The 9,773-nt window shown below is 69.5% G+C and overlaps 2 protein-coding genes across 3 annotated transcripts in view; one reads left to right on the top strand and one right to left on the bottom strand.

Annotated features, from left to right (window-relative positions):
* The window catches only part of LOC123018772 (D-beta-hydroxybutyrate dehydrogenase, mitochondrial-like), a 13,677-nt gene extending 12,946 nt beyond the window's left edge, over positions 1 to 731 (bottom strand). Inside the window, exon 1 of the mRNA XM_044421127.1 lies at positions 659 to 731. Within this exon, the coding sequence (XP_044277062.1) occupies positions 659 to 731 (73 nt within the window). The remainder of the gene's footprint in view (positions 1 to 658) is intronic.
* The window catches only part of LOC123018786 (D-beta-hydroxybutyrate dehydrogenase, mitochondrial-like), a 9,586-nt gene extending 462 nt beyond the window's left edge, over positions 1 to 9,124 (top strand). Inside the window, exons 2-7 of one of the 2 annotated variants that reach the window (XM_044421159.1) lie at positions 1,483 to 1,616; positions 4,605 to 4,677; positions 5,368 to 5,478; positions 6,352 to 6,493; positions 6,997 to 7,149; positions 7,433 to 9,124. In XM_044421159.1, coding sequence (XP_044277094.1) covers positions 1,522 to 1,616; positions 4,605 to 4,677; positions 5,368 to 5,478; positions 6,352 to 6,493; positions 6,997 to 7,149; positions 7,433 to 7,902 — 1,044 coding nt within the window. In that variant the 5' untranslated portion in view covers positions 1,483 to 1,521 and the 3' untranslated portion in view covers positions 7,903 to 9,124. Of the gene's footprint in view, positions 1 to 1,477; positions 1,617 to 4,604; positions 4,678 to 5,367; positions 5,479 to 6,351; positions 6,494 to 6,996; positions 7,150 to 7,432 lie in introns of both variants that reach the window. The other variant, XM_044421158.1, reaches the window with a different exon arrangement.
* Positions 9,125 to 9,773: the final 649 nt, after the last annotated feature.

The raw sequence follows: 9,773 nt of genomic DNA on the forward strand, positions 1-9,773 counted from the left end.
AGCGGGCGCCCGGCCTGCGCAGGACTCCGCCGGAGCCGCAGGTGCGCGGCGCCCGCCCGTGCCGAGGCGCAAGGGCCGGCCAGTGCGGGCTCGTCCGGCCGCGCGGTTGGACGTGGCGCCGGCGCGCTCGAGCGCAGTGGGCTCTGTCCGCGAGCGCCCGGCTGGCCTGCGCCGGCAGCTGCCCCTCGGGGGGCGCCCGCGCCAGCTGGCGGGATGGGAAGGGGCCGAGGCAGGGGGGCAGCCCGGGCGGAGGGAGAGCCAGCGAGGAGCCCTGCCCCTGCCCGCCCGCCCTCCAGGAGAGATGGCGGGGCTCGGGGGCCCGGGGATCCCTGACTGGCCTGGGCTGCAGCCCAGGGCTCCCTGGAGCCTGCAGGGGCTCGCTGGGCGCTCGGCCCCCCTGCCCGGTGGGGGGTGGCGGGGCCCCAGGTGTCTTCCGGAGGGGTGGCCTGAGGTGCCACGTGTCTCTTGGAGGGCCAAGGAAGGAAGCAAGGAGGGCTCTGGGAGGCCTCTTTCGCCTGCCCTGCAACCCCGGCCAGCTGCGCCTGGTTGCCCGATGCTTCCCTCTGCTCCTGGAGTTTGCCAGCAGAGGACCCTGGCTCCTGGGCCACCTTCCCTGCCCCAGATGAATCAGCCAGGCAACCAAGCAGCCCCCTCTTACCATTGGTGGCCCCCCAGCCTGGTGCCCCCATGGCTGGCCCTGCCTCTCCCTCCTGTGTTAGCCCAGGCGGCATCGTTCGTGTAATTTACCCTTCTCTGGGGCTTGAGAGGCACAGTCCCTTAGGCCTTTTGCAAAAAGTGCAATACAGGACAGTGAGCGAAAGCGGGTCAAAGCCGCCTCCCCTGCTCCTCCGGGGCTGCGCTGGGTGCTCACCAGGCGGCCTTCAGGGGCGCAAGGCCAGGCCGGGGCTCAGCTCACTCCCAGCTTGAGGGAGGGGCACTGCATTGGGGTTGCTGCTGCCCAGCAGGGGAGTTGGCTCCAGGCAGGCTCCCGCAGGGGTCAGCTTCTCAGTGTCCCTGGCGGAGCCCAAGGTTGCTCCCGGTCCAAGTGGCTTCGGAATGCCCCGTGCGCTCCCGCAGAGCCGCCCACCCCCACATCCCCTCCGGCGAGATCCGCAGGCCTGGAGCCCAGCACAGCACCGTGTAGCCGCGTTGGGTGCGGCCTCTTCTGGGCCCCTTTTGCTTCACCTCGCTGATTGTACTCCTGGGGGAGGCCAAGCTGCAGCTTTGGGGGGGGGTCTATGTCTCCCTTCCCCCTCCGACCCTTCCGGCAGGTGCTGTAAGCCCACAGGCATTGACCGGAGGCAGGGAGAAGCCTCCCACCCTGCCAGCTGCTGCCCCCCTCCCCGGTGTCTCTTGTGCGGGTGACAAGGTGCTGCTTGTGAGAGGGACAGGAGGGGTCGCCTGCGTGGGCCAGGCTCGTGGCCCAGAAGCCATGGAGGCCCAGCGCAGGTAAAGCAAGCCGTGTGCCCTTTACCAGTACAGGTAAAGGAAACCGTGTGCCCAGCCCAGGAGGACGCCCTCATGGCAGCCATCCTCACCGCCGCCCGCCTCGCACGGCCACTCGCCCAGTTGGCAGTAAAAGCCCCTCACCTCACGGAGGCCCCCGCTGGCCGGCAGTAAGTAATCTTGTGAGGAGGGGGCTGAGATGGGGGTTGGGGTCTGTTCCTGCGGACATCCCGGAGAGACTTCCAGCGGGACTCGCCCACAGATCTTCCAGACAAGCAGAGTCCTTCAGGCGGACCTTCGACTTGGCTGGCCTGGGCTCTACTGCTAGCCCGGATCCGGTCTCTTGGCTCAGCTGTGGGGCAGGGATGGAGGGCTGCCCTGGGCAGAATGCTGGGCCAGGCACAGAGGGTGTCGCTCGCTGGCTCCCGATCCACGGGGAAGCTGTTGCCACCTCCTCCGCGTGCAGCTCGCACGCTGCTGAACTGAGGGTTGCAGTTGTGTGGCCCAGGCCCTCGGAGAAGAGAAGAGGCCAATTTGGACCCAGGCCTGCTGGCACCCCTCTTCTGCTTCCCCGTGCTTTCTGGTGTGCCCTGTGCCCCCCCCCAACAACTGGGGGCTCTCGCTGATATTTTTAAGTCCCCTTTGTACCTAGTTCTCCAGGCATTGCATAACTAAATACAGAAAGGGAAGGCTGCAGTGCAATCTGGAAACATCCACCAGATGTGGAGAATGGGCCCCGGAGTCCGTGGCAGGCCTGCCTGTCTAGCGTGACTGCCCTTGAGTGCTGAGAGGTCCAAGGAGCACGGCTCCCTCGCTCGCATCTGAGCCAGCCCCTTTTCGGGCTTTGTAGCAAGCAGGCGCACGCACGGCTCGCAAGCCCCTCCATTGCAGGAGGCAGCCCCCGCCGCTCACCGCACCCCGCCGAGACCGCCTTCCGAGTCCCTGCCCTGTGCGAGCCCTGTGCCTCCTTTGGCCGGCCCCGCACTGCAGGGCTGTCCCAAGATGCGTTGCTGTTGGAAACGGCACCCCCCCCGGCCACCACCCCAGGTGCAGAGCAGTGCAATGCGAGGGGAGACGTTTGGGCCCTTGAGATCATGCCCCCCCCCATGTGGGGAAAAATACAGCGGTCAGTCCTTTTTGAAAGCCGCCCTTGCGCAAGAGCCTGGCATCGCTAGCCGAGGCAGCTCCCTCACTCCGCTCCACGGCAGGGCAGGGCAGTAAGCAAGTTCCAGAAGAGGCCGGGCCTTTCCAAAGTCCCCTTGAGATGGGACACATGGAGAGCCCACCAGTCCCCTCCCGCCCGCACCGGCAGACCCACTGCCGCTGCGGACCCCGGAGCCGGGCGACGTGGGGGACAAAGGGCGGCCCCGGCCGCGTGTCCCAGCCAGTTTTGTGGACAGCCGGCTGCAGGTCAGCGACGGGGCAGTGCGGGGCACCGCCTCTGCAAACAGTCTGGAACAAGCGCGGCCTCTTTGTGGACTCTCAGGCTGCTGGGAGTGGGGAGCCCATGCGTGCTTCCAGATGCCGGGAGAAGGGCGTCTCCTTGGAGCATCCCTGCCACTTCTGGCCTGCCGGGGCTTTCCCCTCCTCGGGGCCTCTGCACCTCACTGGGGCACCGCCCCAATTGTGCGTGCTTGCCACAGGCCAGCAGCCAGCCCCGTCCCATCCCGTCGCCGGGGCTGCTCTGCTCCGGCTCACCTGCCAGGGCGCGCCTGAGCGCCTGGCCGGCACAGGGAGGCTGCTTTCTGGGCTCTGAGCGCTGTGGGAGAAGCAGGCCCCGGAGTGGGCGGCTTTCCCAGAGATGGGACTCGCGGCCGTCAGGCTCCCGGCCTGGCCCAGAACGGCCTGGACTCTGCCTGGCCGCAGGTCTGCTGTGCTGTGCTGAGGCTGGCGGAGAGGCATGTGGAGGGGCTGGCCTGACGCACCGTTTCCCCGGCCTTGCTGGCGCAGAGGCTGTTGGAGCCAGGCGGGTGCCCGGGGGGAGCAGAGGGCTCTCCTGAGGGCAGCTCTGCCTTCCGGTGCTTGGCCCTCCCGAGGAGGCCTGGGCTCTGGCATTTCCTGCCCTGCTTCTCCGTGCACTGGCCCGGCGGAGCAGCGAGGGAGAGGAGGGCCCTTGGCCGGCCAGGGGAAGTCCAAACGGCAGAGCTTTTCAAAGGTGTGCACTCTGGCGCTGGGTACAGCGGGCCCTTCCACACCTGGAAAGCACAGGCGGCTTGCAGGGGGCGGCCCCAGCAGCCGGAGGGCCTGTGGGCGACCGGAGGCACGCCCACCCAGAGCAGAATGGGCCCGGGCCCGGGCCTGAGCCGGGCCCCCCACCGGTTCCCCCACCTTGCCCCGCCCTGAGCTGGGGCTGAGGTGGGGCTGCCGGGGCCTCCACGGGCTGAGGGGCAAGCGCGCTGCTTTGTGCCTCGTTCAGCTGCGGTGGCCTCGGGCGCGCTCCCCGCCACGGAGGCCCTGCCGATGCCACGGGCCGCCCCAGCAGCCGGACGCGCGGCCCGAAGAGCCGCTGGCCGGGCGCATTCCGGCTGACAGCAGAGCGCTTGGGCTGGCTCTGGCTCTGGCTCGGGTGGGCGGGGGGGCAGGATGTTCGGCTTCTTCTGCTCCGCGGCGGCCAAAGGCGGGTCCTTGCGGCAGGTTTGCTGGGCGGAAGCGGCTCCGGGGTCCAGGCTCCCCCTCACTGTGCGCTGCGTTGCCCAGGCGGTGCTGGTCGCGGGCAGGAGGGATGCAGGCCGTGGCACTCCCGGCCCTCCCGGGGCTCCCGTGGGGTCGCCCTCCTTGCGGGACAGGCGGTCCGTGTGCGCAGGGAGCCCGGGGCCCCAGCACAAGGGGCCGGCCTGGGAGCTGCCCACGCATACCCTGTGCCTGGGCCGCTTTCACAACGCTCGCTCCCTGTTGAGGCAGGCGCCAGGCGGGCTCCGCTCCCGAATCAGAATCGGCAGGCGAAACCGGTTCTTCCGGAACGGCTCTGTTCCTCGGGAGCTGCCGCCGCACCTTGCGGGGCGACGGCTCCTGCTTGGCCAGAGCCCCTGCAGGAGAGGGGGCCGGACACCCTCGCGGTGTGGGGGGGCAGGCAGAAGGCGCTGCCGTGCTGAACCGCTTGGGCGGCACGGGCCCCGTCCTCCTGCCAGCCGCCGGAGCATCTCTCTTCTCTCACGCAGGTCCCTTCCAGAGCTCCCTTTCTCAGCCACCAGCCTGCCGGGCCGCCGCCCCTATGCAACGGAGGTGGAGGAGGTGAGAGCCCCGCACGGGGCCACTGAGGCCCCTGTGGGGGAGTGGGGCTGCCGCAGCGGCGCAAGGCCGCCCCCGGGCGCTTGGGAGGGGAGCCCAGGGGGCCAGGCTGGCCAGGAGTGCAACCCAGGCCTCAGCCCAAGCCCTCCCTGGCTCCCATGGCCGGCGGCCCGGGTTCCCTCCTCACCCGGGGTCCCGTCCTGCGGAGCCAGAGGCTCCTTCCCCAGGAGGGCTGTGGCTGGGCTGGCGGGGGCGCCGCCTGCAGGTGCGGGGCGGCTGTCGCCTGTCTCTGAGGCTCACGTGCACCCTCCGTGGGCGTCCCCTGCAGGAAGCCGAGGGCTTCCGAGGCACATGCAGCTGTCGTGCCCCGACCCAGCCCAAGGCCGGGGGCCAAGTGCCCCTGCAAGAGAAGGCAGGCTGGAGCAGGCCGGATTCGCGCCAGGGCGTGACTGGGGCCCTGGGCCTGTCTCGACGGCAGGGCGGCCCATGAGCCGGTCAGGGCACACACTGACCTTGCCCTAGCGCACGGGCGCTCCTGGGACTGGGCTCCGTGGGCTGGGAGGGGTGGCGGGCATGAGGGGGGGAGCAGGCTGCCGGGAAGAGGCCCGTGGGCAGGCGCGGGGGAGCAGGGGGGCTGCGGGTGCCTGCAGCCCTCGGTGACCCCTGCCCGCTCTCCCCGCCTCCGTCTGTCAGATCGGCGAGCGGCCCGTCCTCATCACCGGCTGCGACTCCGGCTTTGGCTTCGCCCTGGCCAAGCACCTGCATGAGAAGGGCTTCATCATCTATGCCGGCTGCCTGCTGAAGGTAGGGGGCGCCTGAGCGGGGGGCAAGGAATGCTGCGGGGCCACGGACCACAGGTGGGGGGCGCTGGCCGAAGGGTGCTGCGGCAGCACGCGCCCCCTCCCGTCGCCCTCCCGTGGAGCCGCCATCCCGCCTCGTGGCCTGCACCGTGTGGGTTCTCTGGGCCGGCTTTCAGCCAGGCGGGGGCCGCGGGCTGGACCATGGGAGGCGCCTGGAGCGGGTGTGGGGCCGTCCCGCCTTGCGAACGGGGGGCAGCAGCGATGCGCAGGATCCCTCCTCTGCTAAGGGGCTGGCAGGTGTGGCTCGAGCGAAAGCTTTCCTGACCACCCCGCATGGAGGGGGTGCTGGGCTGGGACACCAGGGAGCCCGGCTCCGGTCGCCACTGGCTCAGCCGCGAGGGCCACTGGCTGCCCGGGCCCTTCCCGGCTCGCGGCACGGCCCTCCTTTGAGTCGCTGTGAGGGCGACCTGGAGAGCCGGCAGCCCGGGCGCTGGTGAGAGGCGCGGAGGTGGGAGTTGGGGCGGAGCACTGCTGGCGATGCCGCTCCTGCTCGCCCGTGGGTGTGCGGAGCACATGTGCGCGCGTGTGTCACCTGGAGGAAAGGCCTGCTCTTGCACGCGGCCTCGGCCTCGCCACCCCAGATCGTCACGGGTCGCTCCGTCTCCTCACCTCCTTGTCCCAAAAGAGGTTCTGCTGGAACAAAGGGGGGCTGAGGGTGCCGGAGGCGGGGCCTCTTCAGATCCCGGGCTTGAGCGTGGGTACGCAGGTGGCCGTGCGGGGCAAGAGACGGCCACCCCCTCCCCCCGCAGCGGGGGGGGGAGCTCTCGGCCGCCCCCACTGGCCACACGCTGAGGCCGGAGTATTGATCCCCTCTCAGGAGCAGGGCCGGGGTGGTTCCAAGGATCTGGACGGCATGAAGAGCGACCGGATGAGGACGGTGCAGCTGAACGTCTGCGACAGCGAGGACGTCAACCGCGCTGTGGAGTACATGACGTCCACCCTGAAGGACCCGCAGACTGGTTGGTGGGGAGCCGGCAGGCTCTGGCCGTGGGGGGTTTCAGCCTGGGCCCCACCAGCCGCCCCTGCGTGGCTCCTGGTGCCCGCACGGCTGAGGGTCCGGGGAGCATGCAGCCGCGGGGTGGGGGGGCATGGTCCTGGGGCGAGGGGCTTTGCATGGGGCATGGAGGGACCGCACTGCCCCGATCAGGCCCGGTGCCCCAGTCCACAGGCTGGTGAACCAATGCCCAAGCGCACAGGCCCAGCTGCAGCCCAGGGCGGGGGTGTCCCTCAAGCACACCCCAATTTTGGGACAGGAGTGAGCAGGGGGGAGGGGAAGGCCTCGGGGAGCAGCGTCTGCGTGGGCCAGAGGCCAGCCAGCCCAGGGAGGCGGTGCAGGGGCTCCTCCGGGCAGCAAGATGGGGGCAGGGACCGCTGGGGGGCCCGCTGGGACTGCTCCGCAGCGCTGGTGGGGGCGCAGAGGCAGGGCCGTCCACATGTGGCATCTTCCTCTCGCGCTCTCCAGGACTCTGGGGCCTCGTCAACAACGCCGGGATCTCCACCTTTGGGGAGGTTGAGTTCACCAGCATGGACACCTACAAGGAGGTGGCTGAAGTGAACCTGTGGGGCACCATCCGCACCACGAAGGCCTTCCTGCCCCTCATCCGCAGGGCCAAAGGTGCGTCTCGTCTCATCCGCAGAGCAGAGGGCCCCTCACCCCGTGGCCAGCAGCGAGCTGTGCGGGCCTCCGCTCGGGCCCCTACTGAAGGCTGGCCGTGCTCCAGGGCCCCTGGGGGCCAGCTCCGGGGGAGCCCCTCCCTCGCAGGGCGCGCCGCTCAGCCCCCGCAGCCTCCTGCAGCCAGCCCAGCTGCCAGCCCTGCCCCAGGCCAGGTGCGATTGACTGGCCCGGCCCGGCCCGGCCGCCGGCGCAGCGTGACAGCGCCACTCTCCCTCCACCACAGGCCGCGTCGTCAACATCAGCAGCATGATGGGCCGCATGGCCAACCCCGCCCGCTCGCCCTACTGCATCACCAAGTTCGGGGTGGAGGCCTTCTCGGACTGCCTGCGCTACGAGATGCGCCCCCATGACGTGAAGGTGTGCATCGTGGAGCCCGGCAACTTCATCGCCGGCACGAGCCTGTACAGCCCCGAGCGCATCCAGGCCATCGCCGACAAGATGTGGGACGAGCTGCCCGAGATCGTGCGCCGCGACTACGGCCGGAAGTACTTCGACGAGCAGATCGCCAAGATGGAGTCGTACTGCGGCAGCGGCTCCTCGGACACGTCCCCCGTGATCGACAGCATCACGCACGCCCTGACCTCCACCACGCCCTACACCCGCTACCACCCCATGGACTACTACTGGTGGCTGCGCATGCAGGTCATGACCCACATGCCGGCCGCCATCTCGGACCGCCTCTACATCTACTGAGGGGTGCGCGCCCTGCGGCCGGATCCAGGGAGGGAGCTCCCCGCGAAGGTTGCGCTGTGCAAGTCCCCCCGTAGTCGCTTGGTTAGTTGATTCCCGAGCCCCGTATGCTAGCCCTAAGCTGTTCTTGTTGTTGTTAACTTATGCCTCTGAGCAGAATTCGGACCCCCTGCAGGGTGTGCCCGGCGAGCAGGACCGAGCGCGCCGTCCAGAGGGAGCCAGTCCGTTCATTCCAGCGGTCCCCGGGTCTCCTTCCTCATCCAAGCATCTAGACAAATGCTTGACTTCAGTGGCAGCAGCTCTGAAGAACTGGGGCTTCTGGAGTCCCACCTTTGTGGAATATTGTTACGGGGAGGTGAGGTGGCCTCCCACCCAGCACGCCGTGGCAGCCGCAGCCCCACCAGGGCAGCCGGGAAGTCCTTCCCAGGACGCAGGGGCCGGACCTGGCAAGGCTGCCCACCTGCCCCGCGGGGCTTCTGCTGTCAAGGGCGGGTGCTGGATGAAAGGAGCCCTCCCAAAAGGCAGCCACTCGGCTGCGCACGCTCCTTCCACGCGCTCAGCAGACCAGGCCCCCTCAGCTTCCACAGGAGCGCCCGTCCCCACGCATCCCACAGCCGTGCCTGGGCCGCCCCGTCCTGTGGAGGGGGCATGTGCAGGATCCGCGCGCATGGCCCCCTCCCTCCCCACACGCCTGTCCCCGGGGCCGTGCCTGCGCTCGTAGCTCTGTGGCTGAAGCCAGACTGGTGCCCATGGACAGCCAGCGCCACCAGCCACACACTCCAGGGGGGATGTAGGCAGGCTGTCCTTGGACCAGGAAGGAGCTCTTCCCATGGGGCTGCAGAGGTCCAGCCCACCCCATGCTGCCCCCCCATCAGCTGGGGCCTGCCCTGCCACTCCACAGACCCGAGCCCCTCAGAGGGTGCAGCCCCCGAGGTCTTGCATGGGCCCTCAGGAGGGGTCCCGGGCAGGCAGCGGGCCCTGCTGGCAGCCCGGCTGACACTCCAGGCTCCCCCCAGTGCTCTTTGTACTGACGGTCCCTTGGAGACGTTTTCTTGATGCTCCGCAGGGGAACAGAACTCTCACTGGAAGCTTGTTGGGAGCGTTTGCAGCAGTGGGTGGGCAGGGCAGGGCAGGGGGCTGCATTTCTGCAGCGAACTGACAACCCGAGGAGGTGCCTGTGCCCGGGTGCCTCTGCCTTGACTAACATTAAATGACAGTGACAGAGCTGGGCTGTCTGACTTGCGTCTCTTTCCGGGTGAGGAAAGCGAGGCTGTGTGGGGTGGCAGGGGGGTCCTCGGGGTCTGTGGCAGGCGGGGGACGAGGGTCCCCCTGGCCAGGGAGGAGAGCAGCAGCAGCAGCATGGAACAGTGGGGCCGAAAGGGGCGTGAGGCTGCCTCCCCCCTCCACGGGCTGTCCAGCTTCTCTCTCTCTCAGGCAGTGTGCCCGGGAGCAGGGCAGGAACCTGGGTGCCACAATGGCTCCGGGGGAGACGGGTGCCCGGTCCCCACCGCAGAGGCAGATTCATGCCTCTTGAGTGGGGGGCAGCGCAGCCCTGGAGTCGGCTCCCACACAGCCGGGAGAGCTCCCTTTCCACATGGCTGCAGTGCACCGAGGGCTCACTGAAGCAGCGAGGAGCCCCCCACCCCGGCCAGCCTTGGAGCAGGGCGGGAGGCAGCGGGGGATGCCTGGCGGGGGCCTCCCGGCCCTGCTGGCCTGGGCTGCTGGGCACAGGCTTGGAAGGGCTCAGCTGGGCTCCAGAGGTGGTGCTGGGCAAGCAGGAGCACTGGGGCCCCATGGAAGCCCTTTACTCGTCCCGCCTCCGCCCGGGCGCCAGGCAAACTGCGGGGGAGGCTTCTGGGAGAACGGGCACTGGC

Source organism: Varanus komodoensis, unplaced genomic scaffold (assembly GCF_004798865.1).
Source record: "Varanus komodoensis strain SLA01 unplaced genomic scaffold, ASM479886v1 scaffold115, whole genome shotgun sequence".
Taxonomy (NCBI): domain Eukaryota; kingdom Metazoa; phylum Chordata; class Lepidosauria; order Squamata; family Varanidae; genus Varanus; species Varanus komodoensis.